At 39.7% G+C, this 24,255-nt stretch overlaps 1 protein-coding gene across 2 annotated transcripts in view; it reads right to left on the reverse strand.

Annotated features, from left to right (window-relative positions):
* The window catches only part of tgfbr3 (transforming growth factor, beta receptor III), a 137,918-nt gene that overhangs the window by 65,441 nt on the left and 48,222 nt on the right, over window positions 1–24,255 (reverse strand). For both annotated transcript variants that reach the window (XM_061977453.2, XM_061977452.2), the window contains one exon: window positions 22,027–22,205. In XM_061977453.2, coding sequence (XP_061833437.2) covers window positions 22,027–22,205 — 179 coding nt within the window. The remainder of the gene's footprint in view (window positions 1–22,026; window positions 22,206–24,255) is intronic.

Here is a 24,255-nt window from a genome sequence, read left to right on the forward strand (position 1 = left end):
GTAGTCCTGAGATTTGTAAACAGAAAGAACAAGATCGCGTTGCTAAAACAGGGAAGAAAGCTAAAAGGAACAACCGTGTATATGAACGACCATTTGACCAAACGAAATGCTGATAGAGCCCGAAAAGCACGCCAAATGAGGAGAGAGAAGAAAATTCTACAAACTTGGACTGCAAACTGTAAAGTATTCATCAAACTCAACAGTACTCCAGAGAAGGCCAAAGTGCTGGTGATTAGAAACATCGAAGATCTGAACGAATATGACGTTTGAACTGGACTGTAAGGTAAAAGTGATTAAACACAATCATGACACACATTGACAATACGCAAGATGACACTAGCCACATGTATCAGTTGGTAAGTGAATATGACAATGTACAGTTGAAAGCATCTCAATACACTGAGCACCACCTACAAGACTTGGAACATGATATAGACCCGGACAATAAATTCCTCCTCAATATCAATGAGAACTGCTGCTACTACACCAATGAACAGTACAACCAGAATATTATTACTAAAGGCAAATTGTCCATTATCCATTTTAATAGTAGAAGCCTAAACAGGAATTTCAAGGACATCAAGGACTATTTACACATCTTTTCTCAACCATTTAACATAATTGCAGTATCTGAAACTTGGATTAACAGTGAAAAAGTGACAGATTTTGAACTGGATGGTTATGACTTTATTAATATGAATAGACAAAACAAGGGGGGTGGAGGGGTGGCAATCTATGTGGATAACACCTTGAGATTCAAACGTCTGGATGATATGACAACTGTGGTTGATAACCTACTTGAATGTCTAACAGTTGAAATTTGTATGGAAAAAAGTAGAAATGTCATTATTAGTTGTATATACAGATCGCCAGGTACAAGCATTGAATGTTTTACAGATTGGATGGAATGCTTGTTTTCAAAGAAGAGTAATGTTAATAAAGCTGTCTTCATTTGTGGAGACTTTAATATTGACATGTTAAATCCAGTAAAAATAATGATATAGATCATTTAATTGACACAATGTACAGTATGAGTCTATATCCCAAAATCACCAGACCCAGTTGAATTACGTCCCACTCTGCCACTCTAATCGACAACATATTCACTAATGATATTGAGAATAAGACCGTAAGTGGGCTATTGATCAAAGATATCACTGACCACCTCCCAGTTTTTCTGATATTTAATGGAAACTACAGGACAAAAAAATGAGAAAAGCCAACCCAATACAGAAGAACGAGATCAGAGGAATCTATTAGTTCATTTAAACATGATTTACTGGAGCTGAATTGGGATGTAATTTATGAAAATGGTGATGTTAATAGCGCTTACAATATATTCTTGAGAATATTTAGGTCACTATATGATAAAAATTGCCCAATAAAAGAATGCACCAGTAAAAGAAAATATACTAATTGTCCTTGGATCACAAAGGGATTACAAAATGCTTGCAAAAAAAAAAACACTCTTTACAGGGAATTTATAAGATTGAAAACAAAAGAAGCAGAATATAAATATAAAAAATATAAAAACAAATTAACTCATATTATAAGGTCAAATAAGAGAGATTATTATAAGAAATTACTAGATGATAATAAAAACAATATCAAAGGAATATGGAATTTATTAAACAGTATTATAAGAAACAGTACCTCTTCAATTAACTATCCAACGTACTTCACGAATGATGATAAAGAAAATGATCATATGGAAGATGTGGCTAATGCCTTCAATAAATTCTTTGTAAGTATTGGACCCGAACTTGCAAAAAAAATCCCAGATCCACGGACAACTGGTAAAAATATGGAGGGATTGTTGGAGAGAAATCCCAATTCTATGTTTTTAAATGCAGTGGGTGAAGAAGAAGTGTTGGATATTGTAAACAAATGTAAGAAGAAAATGTCCACTGACTCCAATGACATTAGTATGGCATTGGTAAAAAAGGTCATTACAGGGATATCAAAACCATTAACATATATCTGTAATTTGTCATTTCAAACCGGCGCATTTCCAAATGAAATGAAAATAGCTAAAGTTATACCTCTGTTTAAAACTGGGAGCAAGCACCACTTCACAAACTATAGACCCGTCTCTTTACTTCCACAATTCTCTAAAATATTAGAAAAACTATTTAATAACAGGTTAGATGCATTTATAGAAAAACATAAATGACTCTCTGACTGTCAATATGGGTTTAGATCAAACAGATCTACATCAATGGCAATAGAGGAAATCACAAATGCCATAGAAAAGAAACAATATGCAATGGGAATATTTATTGATCTAAAAAAAGCATTTGACACAATTAACCACGATATATTAATCAATAAAATGGAAAAGTATGGAATTAGGGGAGTTGTACTAGATTGGCTTAAAAGTTACTTAAATAAGAGACAACAGTTTGTGAAGTTGCTGTTCATCGTGTTTGGATATTGCTTGTGGTGTCCCCCAGGGGTCAGTGTTGGGGCCAAAACTGTTCATCCTATATATCAATGATATATGTAAAGTGTCTACATTATTGAAATTAGTCTTATTTGCTGATGACACTGATATTTTTTGCTCAGGGGATGACTTAAATCAATTGCAAGAAGTCATTATGGAAGAAATGAGTAAACTAAAAACTTGGTTTGACTACAATAAATTGTCATTAAACCTGACTAAGACTAAGTTAATGCTGTTTGGAAAGAGGACACGTGAAACAAGGGTGCAGATACAAATAGATGGGGTGGATATTGAAAGGGTTTTTGAAATAAAATTCCTTGGAGTTACAATTGACGATCAAATGAACTGGAAATCACATATAAAACATGTACCATCTAAGCTGTCAAGAAGCATCTCAGTAATAAATAAAGCAAAGCAGGTTCTGGATCACAAATCACTCCACATTCTTTACTGTTCATTAGTTTTACCATACTTAACCTACTGTGTGGAAGTCTGGGGGAATAATTATAAAAGCTCATTAAATTCAATAACTACACTTGAGAAAAGAGCTGTACACATCATCAACAAGGTTGGATATCTGGACCATACTCACTCACTATTCTTACAGTCAAAAATAATAAAATTTAATGATATTATTTTGTATCAAACTGCACAAATAATGTATAAAGCCAAAATAAATAAACTCCCAGGAAGCATTCAAAAATTGTTCAGCACACGAGAGGGCGGTTATAATTTAAGGGGGAATTTAAATTTCAAAATGCTTAGTTATAGAACGACCATTAAAAGTTTTTGTATTTCAATTTGTGGAGTGAAATTATGGAATGGTTTGAATGTGGAGTTAAAGCAATGTCCAAACATAAAGCAGTTTAAAAGGAAGTATAGGTACATGCTATTCCAGACGTACAGAGATGAAGAAGGGCTTTGATATTGGCTTGTTTATGTTACAGAAGAGTGTCGGGCTGCCCATTGAGGCAGTGGTGTTGCTGTGGTGGCATCATACCATTTCCATCATCACTAGTGGTAATGGTGTGGCTATGTATGTGTGTAGTGTGCATATGCATGTATATATCTATAATTTATGTATATACAAGTTCATTAAGTTTGTACATTGAGTGAACAGGTAGTTCTAGCTCAGAGTAATTTATGATTTAAAGAAAGGGGGTGGGATTAAATAAGTGTAACTTCTTCTCACTCCTTTTCAAATATGTAAAAAAAAGAAAAGAAAAAGAAAGTCCAATGCTCATTTGTTTTTGTTTTTTCTTTTCCATTGTTTTCATTTTGTTATAATGTCTGTTAAGGCTATAGTACTGTATTGGATCAGGTTTGCTCTTGTTTTTATGCATATTTGAAATAAAAATATATCAATCAATCAATCAATCAATCAAAAAAAGGTCCCAAAGTATCCCCCCCCCCCAAATGTATCATCTTCCCCCTAAAGGTCCCAAAGTACCCCAAAAAAGGATCATCTTCCCACTGATATCAAGAGATTTGGGCAAAGTCAAAGGTCCCAAAGTACCCTAAAAAAGGGGATCATTCTTCCCCTAAAGGTTCTAAAGTACCCCCCCAAAAAAATTTTTTCTAATCATCTTGCCCCTAAAGGTCCCGAGTACTCCTCAATAATGTATCATATTCCCCCTAAAGGTCCCAAAAACCCCCAAAAGGATCATCTTCCCACTAATATCAAGATATTTAGACAATCAAAGTCAAAGGTCCCAAAGTATCATCCTTACCCTCAAGACCCCAACAAGGATCATCTTCCCCCTAAAGGTCCCAAAGTACCTGAAAAAGGATCATCTTCCCACTGATATCAAGAGATTTGGTCAATCAAAGTCAAAGGTCCCAAAGTACCCTAAAAAGGGATCACTCTTCCCCTAAAGGTCCCAAAGTACCCCCCCCCCCCCAAAAAAAATTATGTATCATCTTCCCCCTAAAGGTCCCAAAGTACCCCAAAAAAGGGTCATCTTCCTACTGATATCAAGAGATTTGGGCAAATCAAAGGTCCCAAAGTACCCTAAAAAAGGGGATCATTCTTCCCCTAAAGGTTCTAAAGTACCCCCCCAAAAAAATGTTTTCTAATCATCTTGCCCCTAAAGGTCCTAAGTACTCCTCAATAATGTATCATATTCCCCCTAAAGGTCCTAAAAAACCCCAAAAGGATCATCTTCCCACTAATATCAAGATATTTAGACAATCAAAGTCAAAGGTCCCAAAGTATCATCCTTACCCTCAAGACCCCAACAAGGATCATCTTCCCCCTAAAGGTCCCAAAGTAACCCCCCAAAAAGGGATCAACACCCCTTTAAAGGTCCCAAAGTACCTGAACAAGGATCATCTTCCCACTGATATCAAGAGATTTGGGAAATCAAAGTCAAAGGTCCCAAAGTCGCCACAAGGACAAGTGCTGCAGATATCAGAAAGAAGTCCACCAGAAACCAGGAACAAGTCCAGCAGAGTATCTCCACACAAGGAGAAGAAAGTGAAGACTGAGATGTTGTTGTTGTTGTTTGTACTTGCAAGAAGGCTCCAGTGCAGACTGGAAAAAGCCCGCTCCTCGGTCCTGAGGGAGCAGATATGATCAGGACTGCCTTTGAGGGACCATGGACACTTGGAGGTCCTGAGGGAGCAGATATGATCAGGACTGCCTTTGAGGGACCATGGAGACTTGGAGGTCCTGAGGGAGCAGATATGATCAGGACTGCCTTTGAGGGACCATGGCGACTTGGAGGTCCTGAGGGAGCAGATATGATCAGGACTGCCTTTGAGGCACCATGGAGACTTGGAGGTCCTGAGGGAGCAGATATGATCAGGACTGCCTTTGAGGGACCATGGAGACTTGGAGGTCCTGAGGGAGCAGATATGATCAGGACTGCCTTTGAGGGACCATGGAGACTTGGAGGTCCCGAGGGAGCAGATATGATCAGGACTGCCTTTGAGGGACCATGGAGACTTGGAGGTCCTGAGGGGGCAGATATGATCAGGACTGCCTTTGAGGGACCATGGAGACTTGGAGGTCCTGAGGGAGCAGATATGATCAGGACTGCCTTTGAGGGACCATGGAGACTTGGAGGTCCTGAGGGAGCAGATATGATCAGGACTGCCTTTGACGGACCATGGAGACTTGGAGGTCCTGAGGGAGCAGATATGATCAGGACTGCCTTTGAGGGACCATGGAGACTTGGAAGTCCTGAGGGGGCAGATATGATCAGGACTGCCTTTGAGGGACCATGGAGACTTGGAGGTCCTGAGGGAGCAGATATGATCAGGACTGCCTTTGAGGGACCATGGAGACTTGGAGGTCCTGAGGGAGCAGATATGATCAGGACTGCCTTTGAGGGACCATGGAGACTTGGAGGGCCAGACAGAAACAAGATGGCAATCACCTGAACAACAACAACCTGCTGAGATCTGCTTGGACAAAACTCCTGACTGCTGCTGAGGCTGACCTCACCTGGAGATCTTTAACCTGACCTCACCTGGAGTTCCTTAACCAGACCTCACCTGGAGATCTTTAACCTGACCTCACCTGGAGATCTTTAACATGACCTCACCTGGAGATCTTTAACCTAAACTCACGTGGAGATCTTTAACCTGACCTCACCTGGAGATCTTTAACCTGACCTCACCTGGAGATCTTTAACCTGACCTGACGTGGAGATCTTTAACCTGACCTGACGTGGAGATGTTTAACGTGTTGAGATCTCTTCTCAGCATAGAGGAACTTATTTTCTTCATCTCCTGATATCGGACTAAAGCTCCCCCAGCATTAGAACCCAGACCCTCCCCACTGAAGATGTTCCCAACCACTTTCTTCCAAGCGTCTGTGAGGTCCCACTTGGACCATTTAGGTCCTGACAGTGTATGGGAAGATACATCTTAGGTCTCTTGGGGCACAAAGACTTTAAAGGGTTAGTTCTTTTTGGGGGTACTTTGGGACCTTTAGGGGAAAGTTGATCCTTTTTGGGGGTCCTTTGAGACCTTTAGGGAGAAGTTGATCCTTTTTGGGGGTACTTTGGGACCTTTAGGGGGAAGTTGATCATTTTGGGGGTACTTTGGGACCTTAAGAGGACGATGATCCTTTTTGGAGTACTTTGGGACCTTTAGGGGGAAGTTTATCCTTTTTGGGTGTACTTTGGGACCTTTAGGGGGAAGTTGATCCTTTTTGGAGTACTTTGGGAACTTTAGGGGGAAGTGTATCCTTTTTTGGAGTACTTTGGGACCTTTAGGGGAAAGTTGATCCTTTTTGGGGGTACTTTTGGGACATTTAGGGGGAAGTTTATCCTTTTTCGGAGTACTTTGGGACCTTAAAGGGGGAGATGATCCTTTTTGGGGGTACTTTGGGACCTTTAGGGGGAAGTTGATCCTTTTTGGGGGTACTTTGGGACCTTTAGGGGGAAGTTGATCCTTTTTGGGGGTACTTTGGAATTTTTAGGGGGAAGTTGATCCTTTTTTGGAGTACTTTGGGACCTTTAGGGGGAAGTTGATCCTTTTTGGGGGTACTTTGGTACCTTTAGGGGGAAGTTGATCCTTTTTTGGAGTACTTTGGAACCTTTAGGAGGACGTTGATCCTTTTTGGGGTACTTTGGAACCTTTAGGGGGAAGTTGATTCTTTTTAGGGGTACTTTGAGATCTTTAGGGGGAAGTTGATCCTTTTTTGGAGTACTTTGGGACCTTTAGGGGGAAGATGATCCTTTTTGGGGGTACTTTGGTACCTTTAGGGGAGAGTTGATCCTTTTTGGAGTACTTTGGGACCTTTAGGGGGAAGTTGATCCTTTCTGGAGTACTTTGGGAGCTTTAGGGGGAAGTTGATCCTTTTTTGGAGTACTTTGGGACCTTTAGGGGGGAGATGACCCCTCTGATGCAGCGCACTAATTGATGACCACTCTGATGCAGTGCACTAATGAGTCACAGAGACTAACGATGGTCTCCTGACCAAACAGCGACTTCATCAAAGAATGGATCCATTCAGTCTGGTCTGGTCTAGATCTGGATTTGGTCCTGGATCACAACAAAACCTGTCGGCAGCTCTTATCAAAGCCCCGCCCACATCTTCCTTGCTACCTGAGGCCTGATGCTAATCAGCCCGCTCACATGCTAACACAACAAACAACGCTAACGAGCATCTCTACATCAACTTCAGGTATTTAGATATGAAGGTTTTTTTCCCCCATGTTTTTTTTATGACAAAAACACAAAATATTCCCCCCAAAATGTTGAAAGTGTAATATTTGATGTAAAGTCATGTGAGCATGTCAATAATTCATAACAACATTGATTTTAATACTTGTTTTTTTTTGTTTTTTTAGCAACGACACCTTAAAAAAAAATTACTAAAATTATTTAGGATCCAAAACTCATAACATTGTTAAAAATAAGTTATACATTTTTTTTTTTACTTTTAAAGGTTAAATCTCCAGATCAACTTCAGATCTATCCGTGGGTTATACATTTATATTATTTTCTTTGTTTTGTTTTAATGTTTTCATTTCCCCTCGGGGATTAACAAAGTCCTTGTGATGCCCTTTTTTTTTTTTTTTTTTAAACTTAGTTTTTTATATGACAAACACACAAAATATGCAATATTCCCCCCCCCCCCCCAAAAGTTCAAAGTGTAATATTTGATGTGAAGTAATGTGGGCCTTAAATAAGTCAATAATTTATAATATTGAATTTTTTATTTTTTTTTATCCCACTAAAATTCCTGGGGATCCAAAAGGGTCCCACTCATAAAAGTGTTAAAAATAAGTTATCATTTTATTTATTTTTGTACTTTTAAAGCTTAAATCTTTAGATCAACTTCATATCTATCCATCAATCATACATTTGTATAATTGTTTTGTTTTGATTGTTGGTTTTATGTACTTTTTGTCAAAGAAAACTTAGTTTTTTATGTGACGAACACACAAAATATGCAATATTTCCAACAAAATGTTTTCAAAATTGTGTAATATTTGATGTGAAGTATTAGGAGCCTTAAATAGGTCAATCATTTATAACACTGATTTTATTTTTTTATTTTTTTTAGCTTACAAAATGTTCACTAAAGGTATTGGGGACCCTTTAGGGTCCCAGTCCTAAAAGTGTTAAAAATGAGTTATACATTTTAATGTTTTTTGACTTCCAACACTTTTAGGTCTGTAGAGCAGTGATTGACAGACTAACTTTAGCAAGAGAACTCGCTGGTTTATTGGTTTCACCTTGACTCGGGGAACAAAAAGGACACATAAAAGTGGGTTTGGACGTCAGAAGTTTGTGGAGCTCCAGCAGACATCTAAGTCTATGTGGACAGAAGCTTGTAGAAGACATCTAAGTCTATGTGGACAGAAGCTTGTGGAAGACATCTAAGTCTATGTGGACAGAAGTTTGTGGAAGACATCTAAGTCTATGTGAACAGAAGCTTGTGGAAGACATCTAAGTCTATGTGGACAGAAGCTTGTGGAAGACATCTAAGTCTATGTGGACAGAAGCTTGTGGAAGACATCTAAGTCTATGTGGACAGAAGCTTGTGGAAGACATCTAAGTCTATGTGGACAGAAGTTTGTTGAATACATCTAAGTCTATGTGGACAGAAGCTTGTGGAAGACATCTAAGTCTATGTGGACAGAAGCTTGTGGAATACATCTAAGTCTATGTGGACAGAAGTTTGTGGAAGACATCTAAATCTATGTGGACAGAAGTTTGTGGAAGACATCTAAGTCTATGTGGACAGAAGCTTGTGGAAGACATCTAAGTCTATGTGGACAGAAGTTTGTGGAAGACATCTAAGTCTATGTGGACAGAAGTATGTGGAAGACATCTAAGTCTATGTGGACAGAAGCTTGTGGAAGACATCTAAGTCTATGTGGACAGAAGCTTGTGGAAGACATCTAAGTCTATGTGGACAGAAGTTTGTGGAAGACATCTAAGTCCATGTGGACAGAAATTTATGGAAGACATCTAAGTCTATGTGGACAGAAGCTTGTGGAAGACATCTAAGTCTATGTGGACAGAAGCTTGTGGAAGACATCTAAGTCCATGTGGACAGAAGCTTGTGGAAGACATCTAAGTCTATGTGGACAGAAGTTTGTGGAAGACATCTAAGTCTATGTGGACAGAAGCTTGTGGAAGACATCTAAGTCTATGTGGACAGAAGTTTGTGGAAGACATCTAAGTCTATGTGGACAGAAGTTTGTGGAAGACATCTAAGTCTATGTGGACAGAAGCTTGTGGAAGACATCTAAGTCTATGTGGACAGAAGCTTGTGGAAGACATCTAAGTCTATGTGGACAGAAGTTTGTGGAAGACATCTAAGTCCATGTGGACAGAAGTTTATGGAAGACATCTAAGTCTATGTGGACAGAAGCTTGTGGAAGACATCTAAGTCTATGTGGACAGAAGTTTATGGAAGACATCTAAGTCTATGTGGACAGAAGTTTGTGGAAGACATCTAAGTCTATGTGGACAGAAGCTTGTGGAAGACATCTAAGTCTATGTGGACAGAAGCTTGTGGAATACATCTAAGTCTATGTGGACAGAAGTTTGTGGAAGACATCTAAATCTATGTGGACAGAAGTTTGTGGAAGACATCTAAGTCTATGTGGACAGAAGCTTGTGGAAGACATCTAAGTCTATGTGGACAGAAGTTTGTGGAAGACATCTAAGTCTATGTGGACAGAAGTATGTGGAAGACATCTAAGTCTATGTGGACAGAAGCTTGTGGAAGACATCTAAGTCTATGTGGACAGAAGCTTGTGGAAGACATCTAAGTCTATGTGGACAGAAGTTTGTGGAAGACATCTAAGTCCATGTGGACAGAAATTTATGGAAGACATCTAAGTCTATGTGGACAGAAGCTTGTGGAAGACATCTAAGTCTATGTGGACAGAAGCTTGTGGAAGACATCTAAGTCCATGTGGACAGAAGCTTGTGGAAGACATCTAAGTCTATGTGGACAGAAGTTTGTGGAAGACATCTAAGTCTATGTGGACAGAAGCTTGTGGAAGACATCTAAGTCTATGTGGACAGAAGTTTGTGGAAGACATCTAAGTCTATGTGGACAGAAGTTTGTGGAAGACATCTAAGTCTATGTGGACAGAAGCTTGTGGAAGACATCTAAGTCTATGTGGACAGAAGCTTGTGGAAGACATCTAAGTCTATGTGGACAGAAGTTTGTGGAAGACATCTAAGTCCATGTGGACAGAAGTTTATGGAAGACATCTAAGTCTATGTGGACAGAAGCTTGTGGAAGACATCTAAGTCCATGTGGACAGAAGCTTGTGGAAGACATCTAAGTCTATGTGGACAGAAGCTTGTGGAAGACATCTAAGTCTATGTGGACAGAAGTTTGTGGAAGACATCTAAGTCCATGTGGACAGAAGTTTATGGAAGACATCTAAGTCTATGTGGACAGAAGCTTGTGGAAGACATCTAAGTCCATGTGGACAGAAGCTTGTGGAAGACATCTAAGTCCATGTGGACAGAAGCTTGTGGAAGACATCTAAGTCTATGTGGACAGAAGCTTGTGGAAGACATCTAAGTCTATGTGGACAGAAGCTTGTGGAAGACATCTAAGTCTATGTGGACAGAAGTTTGTGGAATACATCTAAGTCTATGTGGACAGAAGCTTGTGGAAGACATCTAAGTCTATGTGGACAGAAGTTTGTTGAATACATCTAAGTCTATGTGGACAGAAGTTTATGGAAGACATCTAAGTCTATGTGGACAGAAGCTTGTGGAAGACATCTAAGTCTATGTGGACAGAAGCTTGTGGAAGACATCTAAGTCTATGTGGACAGAAGCTTGTGGAAGACATCTAAGTCTATGTGGACAGAAGTTTGTGGAATACATCTAAGTCTATGTGGACAGAAGCTTGTGGAAGACATCTAAGTCTATGTGGACAGAAGTTTGTGGAAGACATCTAAGTCTATGTGGACAGAAGCTTGTGGAAGACATCTAAGTCTATGTGGACAGAAGTTTGTGGAAGACATCTAAGTCTATGTGGACAGAAGCTTGTGGAAGACATCTAAGTCTATGTGGACAGAAGCTTGTGGAGCTCGAGCAGACGTCAGCTGAAGAAAACATCATCTGCCGAGCAAAGCCAGCAGCCTCCTCTGATCTTCACCAAATGTTTGATTTGTGACCACCTCGTAAACTTCAGAGTGTTTCCAAGCTGAGTGTGTCTTATCTCTGCAGGGTTGCCAGACTTACATTCATCCTATTTCTATCATCATTTCCCGCTTCGGTACAATCAATCATTCCAAAATGTAGATTGTCTCACTTCTATACAGCCAGGTGGGGGCGCTGTTCTGCATTCAAACTTTTACTGTGGCCTGTCAAAGTCTTAACAGCCATTTTATTGTTATTTCAGTCTTTGATGTGTTGATCTATTTTCCATTTTGATGTGTAAGAGTCTTTCTTCAAGATAAACGCACGTCAATTCCGGTTTATATGACATCACACGTACTAGCTAGCAGTTAGCAATCAGCAAGCTAAAGATTGACGGTGCTAGCTGCCAGCTACCCACCCTCAGGTCATGATTAATGCACCGGGTAATCAGCGGCGCTAGCTGCTAGCAGGCAAATAACGCGCTAGCTGTTAGCAAACAATAAATGTGCTAACTGCTAACGAATGACTAAGACGCTAGCTGCCAGCTCGCTTTGAGCATGCTAAGTGCTAACTAACGATTACGAGCTAGTGTTTCAAGCTCTGGTTGCTAGCGGCACTAGCTTCCAGCTCAGGATCAGCGGCAAGAGCTGCTAGGCAACGACTAACATGCTAGCTGCTAGCACATGATTAAAAGGCAGAATCATTTTTTATTGATATTGAAATCCTGACTAATAACACAATTATTCATTCAGTTGTAGTTTTTATTGTAGCAACAAAACTACTTGAAATATAATTGAGGAGATAAAAATCATTAATGAATAAACTCACACGAGCACACGATAAAGTGATGAAAAATAGTAACAATAATTAATAATAATAACAATAGCAATAAAGTAAAACAATTAAATGTATAGTTTTAAATGTTTTATTGAAGTTTTTACATTGATTCTATCAGCATAGATTGTTGTCTCATCAATGCAAAACTCACATTTACTGTTGTAATCATCTCTGAACAATGTGGAGCAATATTTCATGTCAAAGTATAATCATTTGTAACTTTGACTGTCAATACTGTCCCACTTAAGCATCTGATGTCATCCCTCACATCTGATGATACTTTGACTGTCAATACTGTTCCACTTACACATCTCTGTCAGTATTGACATTCAAAGTTGTATCAGGTGTGAGAGATGACATCAGGTGGGTCACTGGGACAGTATTGACATTCAAAGTTGCATCTGATGTGTAAGTGGGACAGTATTGACAACCAAAGTTGCATCAGATGTAAGAGATGACATCAGATGTGTAAGTGGGACAATATTGACAGTGAAAGTTGCATCAGATGAATAAGTGTAACAGTATTGACAATCAAAGTTGCATCAGATGTGTAAGTGGGACAGTATTGACAGTCAAAGTTGCATCAAATGAATAGGTGGGACAGTATTAACAGTCAAAATGGCATCAGATGTGTAAGTGGGACAGTATTGACAGTCAAAATTACATCAGATGCAAGATGACATCAGATGTGTAAGTGGGACAGTATTGACAGTCAAAGTTGCATCAAATGACTAAGTGGGACAGTATTGACAGTCAAAGTTGCATCAAATGAATAAGTGGGACAGTATTGACAGTCAAAGTTGCATCAGATGTGTAAGTGGGACAGTATTGACAATCAAAGTTGCATCTGATGTGTAAGTGGGACATTATTGACAGTCAAAGTTGCATCAGATGTAAGAGATGACATCAGATGTGTAAGTAGGACGGTACTGACAGTCAAAATTGCATCAGATGTGTGAGTGGGACAGTATTGACAGTCAAAATTGCATCAAATGTGTAAGTGGGACAGTATTGACAGTCAACGTTGCATCAGATGTGTAAGTGGGACAGTATTGACAGTCAAAGTTGCATCAAATGAATAAGTGGGACAGTATTGACAGTCAAAATTGCATCAGATGTGTAAGTGGGACAGTATTGACAGTCAAAGTTGCATCAGAAGTGTACCGTATTTTCCGCACTATAAGGCGCACCTAAAAACCACAATTTTTCTCAAAAGCTGACAGTGCGCCTAATAACCCGGTGCGCTTTATTACGATTCATTTTCATAAAGTTTCGGTCTCGCAACTTCGGTAAACAGCCGCCATCTTTTTTCCCGGTAGAACAGGAAGCGCTTCTTCTTCTACGCAAGCAACCGCCAAGGAAAGCACCCGCCCCCATAGAACAGGAAGCGCTTCACCCGCCCCCATAGAACAGGAAGCGCTTCACCCGCCCCCGGAAGAAGAAGAAAAAACGCGCGGATATCACCGTACGTTTCATTTCCTGTTTACATCTGTAAAGACCACAAAATGGCTCCTACTAAACGATCCGGGTCATAAAAAGACGCAATCTCTCCATCCGCACACGGATTACTACCGTATTTCACAGCAACTGAACCGCACTGTGGAACGGGAGCACGTACGGTGAATATTCGCTCCACAGGGAATGAGAAGTCATCCTTCACTGTGGTTCTAGCTTGCCATGCTAACTTCCACTCATGGTGATATTCAAAAGGAAGACCTTGCCAAAAGAGACCTTTCCAGCCGGCGTCATCATAAAAGCTAACTCGAAGGGATGGATGGATGAAGAAAAGATGAGCGAGTGGTTAAGGGAAGTTTACGCGAAGCGGCCGGGTGGCTTTTTTCACGCTGCTCCGTCCATGTTGATATATGACTCTATGCGCGCCCACATCACAGATGGTGTCAAAAAACAAGTGAAGCACACAAATACAACACTCGCCGTCATTCCGGGTGGATTAACCAAAGAACTCCAACCGCTGGATATTGGTGTCAACAGGGCATTCAAATCACGACTGCGAACTGCGTGGGAAAAATGGATGACCGAAGGCGAACACACCTTCACTAAGACGGGCAGACAACGCCGGACAACATACGCCAACATCTGCCAGTGGATTGTAAATGCCTGGGCAGATATTTCTGTCACAACTGTGGTCCGAGCTTTCCGGAAGGCAGGATTCACAGAACTGCTGGACAACAACAGCGACACTGAATCCGATGATTTCGAAGAGACGGAGCCCGCCATTTTGGAAGCCACGCTAGCGCAACTTTTCAATTCGGACACCGAAGACGAAGAATTCGAAGGATTTACCGGTACGAATGAAGAATAACTTCAGAAAGTGAGCGCTATGTTTATTTTGTGTGTTGTGTGTTGTGACATTAACGTTCGAGCAACATTATGTTGCTATTGTTCTACACCATTTTGAATTTTACTATGTTTGTGATTGCACATTTGTACATTTTGGGACAGAGTTGTTAGAACGCTGGTTTTCAATATATTATTAAAGTTTGACTGAACTATCTGACTGTTTTTTTGACATTCACTTTAGCGCAGCGTTTTTTTGACATTCACTTTAGCGCAGCGTAGGCGCGGCTTTTAGTCCGGGGCGGCTTATTGGTGGACAAAATTATGAAATATGTAATTCATAGAAGGTGCGGCTAATAATCCGGTGCGCCTTATGGTGCGGAAAATACGGTAAGTGGGACAGTATTGACAGTCAAAGTTGCATCAGATGTAAGAGATGACATCAGATGTATAAGTGGGACAGTACTGACAGTCAAAATTGCATCAGATGTGTAAGTGGGACAGTATTGACAGTCAACGTTGCATCAGATGTGTAAGTGGGACAGTATTGACAGTCAAAATTGTATCAGATGTGTAAGTGGGACAGTATTGACAGTCAACATTGCATCAGATGTGTAAGTGGGACAGTATTGACAGTCAAAGTTGCATCAGATGTGTAAGTGGGACAGTATTGACAGTCAAAGTTGCATCAGATGTAAGAGATGACAGCAGATGTGTAAGTGGGACAGTACTGACAGTCAAAATTGCATCAGATGTGTAAGTGGGACAGTATTGACAGTCAACGTTGCATCAGATGTGTAAGTGGGACAGTATTGACAGTCAAAATTGTATCAGATGTGTAAGTGGGACAGTATTGACAGTCAACATTGCATCAGATGTGTAAGTGGGACAGTATTGACAGTCAAAGTTGCATCAGATGTAAGAGATGACATCAGATGTATAAGTGGGACAGTACTGACAGTCAAAATTGCATCAGATGTGTAAGTGGGACAGTATTGACAGTCAACGTTGCATCAGATGTGTAAGTGGGACAGTATTGACAGTCAAAATTGTATCAGATGTGTAAGTGGGACAGTATTGACAGTCAACATTGCATCAGATGTGTAAGTGGGACAGTATTGACAGTCAAAGTTGCATCAGATGTGTAAGTGGGACAGTACTGACAGTCAAAGTTGCATCAGATGTGTAAGTGGGACAGTATTGACAGTCAAAGTTGCATCAGATGTAAGAGATGACAGCAGATGTGTAAGTGGGACAGTACTGACAGTCAAAGTTGCATCAGATGTGTAAGTGAGACATTATTGACAGTCAAAGTTGCATCAGATGTGTAAGTGGGACAGTATTGACAGTCAAAGTTGCATCAGATGTGTAAGTGGGACAGTATTGACAGTCAAAATTGCATCAGATGTGTAAGTGGGACAGTATTGACAGTCAAAATTGCATCAGATGTGTAAGTGGGACAGTACTGACAGTCAACGTTGCATCAGATGTGTAAGTGGGACAGTATTGAAAGTCAAAATTGCATCAGATGTGTAAGTCAGACAGTATTGACAGTCAACGTTGCATCAGATGTGTAAGTGGGACAGTATTGACAGTCAACGTTGCATCAGATGTGTAAGTGGGACAGTGTTGACAGTCAAAGTTGCATCAGATGTGTAAGTGGGACAGTATTCACAGTCGAAGTTGCATCAGATGTGTAAGTGGGACAGTATTGACAGTCAAAGTTGCATCAGATGTAAGAGATGACATCAGATGTGTAAGTGGGACAGTATTGACAGTCAAAGTTGCTTCAGATGTGTAAGTGGGACAGTATTGACAGTCAACGTTGCATCAGATGTGTAAGTGGGACAGTATTGACAGTCAAAGTTGCATCAGATGTGTAAGTGGGACAGCATTGACAGTCAAAGTTGCATCAGATGTGTAAGTGGGACAGTATTGACAGTCAAAGTTACTAAGAATTAAAGGTTAATTCCATAGAAACTAATTGGGGCCATTTAGGACCTGACTAGTATAATGACTAGTGACTAGTAGAAGAGTGATTAGTGATGCAAGTTGTTGAAATGAATGACAAAGTAAATAAAAATATGTCACAAAGATGTTTTTATAAAGAATAAATCAACTTATTATAACTTCATTTGAGTGTTGATGATCTTTAGCTTCCTAGCTTCGAGGCTGTTTGCAGTGTCCAGGTGAGTGTGAGGGAAGTAGATTATATTCCACATCTTTGTGGAGAAACTGGAATTCAATCATCCAGTGGTAATTGGAGCAGATGTTGTTCCACCTACTGGAGACATGAGCGTCACTTCAGCTGCTCCTCGGCTTGATGGAGACCAAACTTCTTCATGCCAGACAAATGTGAAAAACAGCAGGAGAAGAAAAGCCAGGCTATAAAACAACCTTTGGAAATAGTCTCAGTGCAAGTGGAACATTGCAAGAGAAGAGCAGCAACATGGAGAATAACAAAGTGGAACATTGCACAAGAAGAGCAGCAACATGGAGAATAACAAAGTGGAACAATGCCTAAGTAGAGCAGCAACATGAAGAATAACAAAGTGGAACATTGCTTAAGTAGAGCAGCAACATGGAGAATAACAAAGTGGAACATTGCACGAGAAGAGCAGCAACATGGAGAATAACAAAGTGGAACAATGCACAAGTAGAGCAGCAACATGAAGAATAACAAAGTGGAACATTGCTTAAGTAGAGCAGTAACATGAAGAACAACAAAGTGGAACATTGCACAAGTAGAGCAGCAACATGGAGAATAACAAAGTGGAATGTTTCAGCATCTGTTCCTCAAAGTCACCCACAAACACTTTTGCACAAAAACATTCTTATTTTATACTCCTGGAATGTAAACAATGTTTTTGTTGTAATGCCTGGAAGCTAAATGAAACTACGTGCACAATACAACATATTGTATATAAACTATATACACCATGTATATTCTGTACAACATACTGTATATCAACTATATACACCATCTACAAACCCCGTTTCCATATGAGTTGGGAAATTGTGTTAGATGTAAATATAAACGGAATACAATGATTTGCAAATCCTTTTCAAGCCATATTCAGTTGAATATGCTACAAAGACAACATATTTGATGTTCAAACTCATAAACTTTTTTTTTTTTTGCAAATAATAATTAACTTAGAATTTCATGGCTGCAACACGTGCCAAAGTAGTTGGGAAAGGGCATGTTCACCACTGTGTTACATGGCCTTTCCTTTTAACAACACTCAGTAAAGGTTTGGGAACTGAGGAGACACATTTTTGAAGCTTCTCAGGTGGAATTCTTTCCATTCTTGCTTGATGTACAGCTTAAGTTGTTCAACAGTCCGGGGGTCTCCCTTCTGCTATTTTAGGCTTCATAATGCGCCACACATTTTCAATGTCTGGACTACAGGCAGGCCAGTCTAGTACCCGCACTCTTTTACTATGAAGCCACGCTGTTGTAACACGTGGCTCGGCATCGTTTTGCTGAAATAAGCAGGGGCGTCCATGATAACAACATATGTTGCTCCAAAAGCTGTATGTACCTTTCAGCATTAATGGTGCCTTCACAGATGTGTAAGTTACCCATGTCTTGGCCACTAATACACCCCCATACCATCACACATGCTGCCTTTTACACTTTGCGCCTATAACAATCAGGATGGTTCTTTTCCTCTTCGGTCCGGAGGACACGACGTCCACAGTTTCCAAAAACAATTTGAAATGTGGACTCGTCAGACCACAGAACACTTTTCCACTTTGTATCAGTCCATCTTAGATGAGCTCAGGCCCAGCGAAGCCGACGGCGTTTCTGGGTGTTGTTGATAAACGGTTTTCGCCTTGCATAGGAGAGTTTTAACTTGCACTTACAGATGTAGCGACCAACTGTAGTTACTGACAGTGGGTTTCTGAAGTGTTCCTGAGCCCATGTGGTGATATCCTTTACACACTGATGTCGCTTGTTGATGCAGTACAGCCTGAGGGATGGAAGGTCACGGGCTTAGCTGCTTACGTGCAGTGATTTCTCCAGATTCTCTGAACCCTTTGATGATATTACGGAGCGTAGATGGTGAAATCCCTAAATTCCTTGCAATAGCTGCTTGAGAAAGGTTTTTCTTAAACTGTTCAACAATTTGCTCAGGCATTTGTTGACAAAGTGGTGACCCTCGCCCCATCCTTGTTTGTGAATGACTGAGCATTTCATGGAATCTACTTTTATACCCAATCATGGCACCCACCTGTTCCCAGTTAGCCTGCACACCTGTGGGATGTTCCAAATAAGTGTTTGATGAGCATTCCTCAACTTTATCAGTATTTATTGCCACCTTTCCCAACTTCTTTGTCACGTGTTGCTGGCATCAAATTCTAAAGTTAATGATTATTTGCAAAAAAAAAAAAAAGTTTATGAGTTTGAACATCAAATATGTTGTCTTTGTAGCATATTCAACTGAATATGGCTTGAAAATTATTTGCAAATCATTGTATTCCGTTTATATTTACATCTAACACAATTTCCCAACTCATATGGAAACGGGGTTTGTATATTCTGTACAACATATATAAACTATATACACCATGTATATTCTGTGAGTACAGGACTGATATGTATTTATAATTATTAAGTATATGCCAAATGATATATTCCAAAGTACACACACAATCCCTCCCCCTGGACTCCTCCCTTCTCTCCTTCTCTCGGCTCCTTCCTCCTCAGCTCCTCCATTGTTAATGTAAGTGAGTTTGACTTTTTTGTAATGTTTAATAAAGTAGCAATATGTCTTTTTTACTTTAAGACTTTGTTTGTGATTTCTGATTGTTTGTGAGGGCTCCAAAGTGCACGTGTTAGAAGAGCAGCGCACACAGCACAGTTCAGTTTGTTGTTGTTTTGGCTTGTTAATAAATAGAAAGATGATCCAGTTAAGCTTGTTGTTGTTGTTGTTGTTGTTGTTTTGGTTTGTTAATAAATAGAAAGATGATCTAGTTCAGCTTGTTGTTGTTGTTGTTTTGGCTTGTTAATAAATAGAAAGATGATCCAGCACCTTTTGTTGTTTGATATGTTGTGTTCAAACCTTCACTAAAATATGATTCATATGTAAATAGTCTCTTATGCAAACAAAAATGTGTTTTTGATGATGAAGCCTGTTCAAAAAGCAATGAAGTTTGTGAATGGAGGTTCCAGGGTTTTTGCATAAGGCTGTCAAATATGGATTTGGGCAGGTGGGCTGGATTAGTCGGCCAGAAATGAAAAGTTGTTGCAAGCTGACACGTTGTCTTCTTCATCCTGCAGAGTTTTGTTGGCTTTGGAGCGGGCCTTTATTTTGAAGGAAGAGGGCGGTTGTTAGGACATGACCGGGCATATATCCGCCATCAGGTGTGTTGTTCTTGGGCGCGTGCCAGGAGCGTGCCGCAGGTCACTTATTAGCTGAGGCTAATGCCTCCTGCAGGAAACTTTGGAGGTGAGGGGAAAAGATGGCCGTCTGTGAGCGTGGCGTGACAACAGGCCGCACACGTCGCAGCTGCAGGACGTGTGCGGCGGCGTGCGCTCGCTAAATTCCCTCTGCCTTCGCTCGCCAGCACAAAATACCTCGGCGGTTTTCAATTCTGGACCGCGGCCCAGAAGCTCCTCCTGGACCTCCCCGTCTCGCGTAATCACTCGCTCCTTCTCACATTTCCTGAAACTTTCATCAAATTACTCCCACAACTTCTTCAGCGATCAGAATGAGAGAAACAAAGTGAACCCTCTTGTCAGTCATCAAAAGGTATAGGTACCAAATACGGTACTTTGGGGCGCCGACCGGTCTGAAACAGGTCAAATACAAGTCTTATACTACGGTACCGGCTCTTAGCACTTGGCGATCACTCCAGCAGCACTGAGAGCGGACTCAGCCAAACTACCTTGAGGTAATGTTGCACTTTGTAATGCCAACGAAGGAATTGACTCAAAAAACTCTCCAACGTAACTAATAAGTCCACATTTCTACAAATGTGCTGTCTTGATGCTAATACACATAAGCTTTGCTATTGACATGCTACTGATTAGCATTAGCCATTTTACATGGCGATTTCAACACCTCCAAATGTGTTCACGAAAACTACGGCTAAGATGCACGTCACAGTCAAACAGCTGGTGGTGTATTAAGTACAATACTTACGGTATTAACACTTTTTAGAGTGCAACAAAACACTTGATTCAGCAAAGCCTGAACTGACCAGCCAACACACCATAAACTAAACTGAGTACAAAATGATTCAGTCTAAGGCTGGACTCTGGGTAGAGGGTCCAGACTGAGGCCAGGGGGAAAAAAAAACCTCAATAGCCATTTGCACACATAAGTTACATAGAATACACAGGACTTGCAACAGAGTAATCAGTCTGTCCTAAGCCTTAATAATAATCTTTGTGATCAACACATGCTCTCATATCATTTGATGACAAGGTGGTAGATATGATATCAAATAGGATGAGAATGAAGAGTAAGTCAGAGTTGATATCTGAGTCAAGAAGTTGAAGAACCTGATTTAGTGATCCTTGACTTTTGTTTTGTTTTGTAGTCAAAATTATTAGGGAAGTAGTTGAAATATTGGTCAATAACCTTCAAATAAATCACACAAATGACAGCTGACACATGTGATGTTGGTATCGGTGGATCGTACTCATGTATGAGTCCTAACATGACACATCAGCTGGGAGGACACGTGCAGACAAGTGCACTCTTCAACATGCTTCACATGTCATGTTGGTATCGGTGGATCGTACTCATGTATGAGTCCTAACATGACACATCAGCTGGGAGGACACGTGCAGACAAGTGCACTCTTCAACATGCTTCACATGTCATGTTGGTATCGGTGGATCGTACTCATGTATGACCTGTATGAGTGCCAACATGACATCAGCTGGGAGGACACAAGCAGACAAGTGCACTCTTCAACATGCTTCACATGTCATGTTGGTATCGGTGGATCGTACTCATGTATGACCTGTATGAGTGCCAACATGACATCAGCTGGGAGGACACGAGCAGACAAGTTCACTCTTCAACATGCTTCACATGTGATGTTGTTATCGGTGGATCGTACTCATGTATGAGTCCTAACATGACACATCAGCTGGGAGGACACGTGCAGACAAGTTCACTCTTCAACATGCTTCAAAAGTCAAGACCTGCGCACTTTTCCAGGCCGCGGGCGCAGTAGCAGGCAGGGGGCGCTCTCATTGGTGGAGAGCACATTCCATATTGGTAGGTCACCTGACCACACCTGGTGCACATTGTGCAACCGCTGAGATGAACCATGTGGCTCACTATCGCCCCCAGAGGGAGCTGCTGGTGTCACACACTGATCAAACAGGAAGGTTGAGCACTCACCTGGACAGGTGCGTGGTCAGGTGCAGCGCCTCGCAGGTTGATGACGTGCACCTCCTGGGGGAGGCCGGCGGTGCCCCGGCTGGCGCAGCCCGACAGGACGGTGAAGGTCTTCAGCGCGGCCTGCACGGGGTGACCCTCGCCCGCCGGCTCCAGCTGGCACATGGCGGGGAACAGCAGCCCTGCCAGGCACAAAACAGAGTTCTATTTTACAAGCAAGAATCATTTCTCTGGGTTAAACAATGGGAGCGTTTCAGGTGCAGGACGAGTGATTAACACATTTTAGAGGCGCTCCACGCCGCCTCAGAGTTTCCCCGCAGGCGAGCCAGGTCTGACTCCCCCCCCTGAGCAGTTACCATGGAGACCCAACCAGCACCTGGACCACAGGAGGTCTGGTGGTCCTGACCCTAACCCCTTAAATAACTCCATGTTTTTGTTTTTTTACAACCCTTAACTGTTTTTATTGTATTTTTTATCACTTAATTTAAAAACTTTTTTTCTTACAGTAAAATTTTTTTATTTGTTATATTTTATAAACCTGAAGTGTTTTTTTATTTGAATTTTATTTTATGAATAATTATTTTTATTTTTTTAGAGTAAATAACTAATTGTTTTTATTTTTATAACTCCTAACTGTTTTTTGTTTTTATTTTATTTTATTTTTTTAATTTGTATTTCTACAATAAACAACTTTTTATTTATTTTATTAATTACATTTTTCTACAGTAAATTACTTTTATTTTTCATATTTTATATCCTGGAATTGTTTTTTTTAAATTTTATTTTAAATTTTATTTTATTTTTTTATTCTTTTTTTAAAAATTTATTTACTTTTACAGTAAGCAACTTATTTCTTTATTTTTTTTAAATAAATCTTAACCTTTTTTCTGTTAATTTTATTGTTATTTTTATTTACTATTTAACTTTTTTTCTGCAATAAACAACTTTTTTAATGTTATTTTTACAACCCTTAACTGTTTTTATTGTATTTTTTTATCACTTAATTTAAAAACATTTTTTATTTTTTACAGTAAATAATTTTTATTTTTTATATTTTATAACCCTGAAGTGTTTTTTATTTTATGTATTAATTAATTTTTTGTATGGATTTTTTACAGTAAATAAGTAATTATTTTTATTTTTATAACTCCTTTTTTGTTTTAATTTTTATTTCTACAATAAACAACTTTTGTTTACTAATAACATTTTTGTAATGATTTTTTTTTTTTACAGTAAATTATTTTTATTTTTCATATTTTATATCCTTGAATTGTTTTTTTCATTTTAATTGTATCTTATTTATTAATCAATTTTTTTAATTAATTTTCTTTTACAGTAAATCATTTATTTATTTGTTTTTAATAAACCTTAACCGTTTTTTCTGTTAATTTTATTTGGATTTTAATTGATTATTTAAGTTTTTTTTTATATTATTTGTACAACCTTGAACTGTAATTGCATTCCAACTTGCTGACTTCCTGACAATATTTACCAGGGCAGTTTGTATTTAGGCTTGTCTTGATACAACTTTTACTTTCGTTACTAAGTATACTGACATTTTGAGCCGATACCGATATTGATCCGTTATCAGCATGAATCGACTCAGAACCGATTCGGCTTTGATTACCGATTGGATACTTTGACAACAAATGATCAAAGTAAAATGGTTTAATAGCAAGTAAACACAATAAAAATGTTTTATTAAATGTATCTTGTTACATTTAGCAGGTGTCAGTATCGTTGTTGACGTATTAAAATGTGTGATATTGAATGCTACATACATTTTTGGAACAAAATAAAGTGTTGTAAACAATAACAAAAACAACCCAAAACGTTATTTTGTAGTAAAAAGTACAAGAAAAAAAAAAAGACCTAATCACTTCAGTATTGTTTACATACTGATACTATACTTGGTATCGATAGTATCGACATCTGGATCGAATACACCTACATTTGGTGGTGAGTGTCTTGGAAGCAGCTTCACACTGTGGATAGACAGCTTGCTCTCTAATTGGAGTCAGTGTTCTGGCCAGAGATGCACCCTCTTCCATTTTGAAGGAATCTTCAAATCTAAACAGTCTGCAGGACCGCTTGTATCGCACATGATATCACACACAAGTAAACACTCTGCAGGACCGCTTGTATCGCACATGATATCACACACAAGTAAATACTCTGCAGGACCGCTTGTATCGCACATGATATCACACACAAGTAAACACTCTGCAGGAC

The sequence above is a fragment of the Nerophis lumbriciformis genome, linkage group LG18 (genome assembly GCF_033978685.3).
Source record: "Nerophis lumbriciformis linkage group LG18, RoL_Nlum_v2.1, whole genome shotgun sequence".
Classification (NCBI taxonomy): Eukaryota; Metazoa; Chordata; class Actinopteri; order Syngnathiformes; family Syngnathidae; genus Nerophis; species Nerophis lumbriciformis.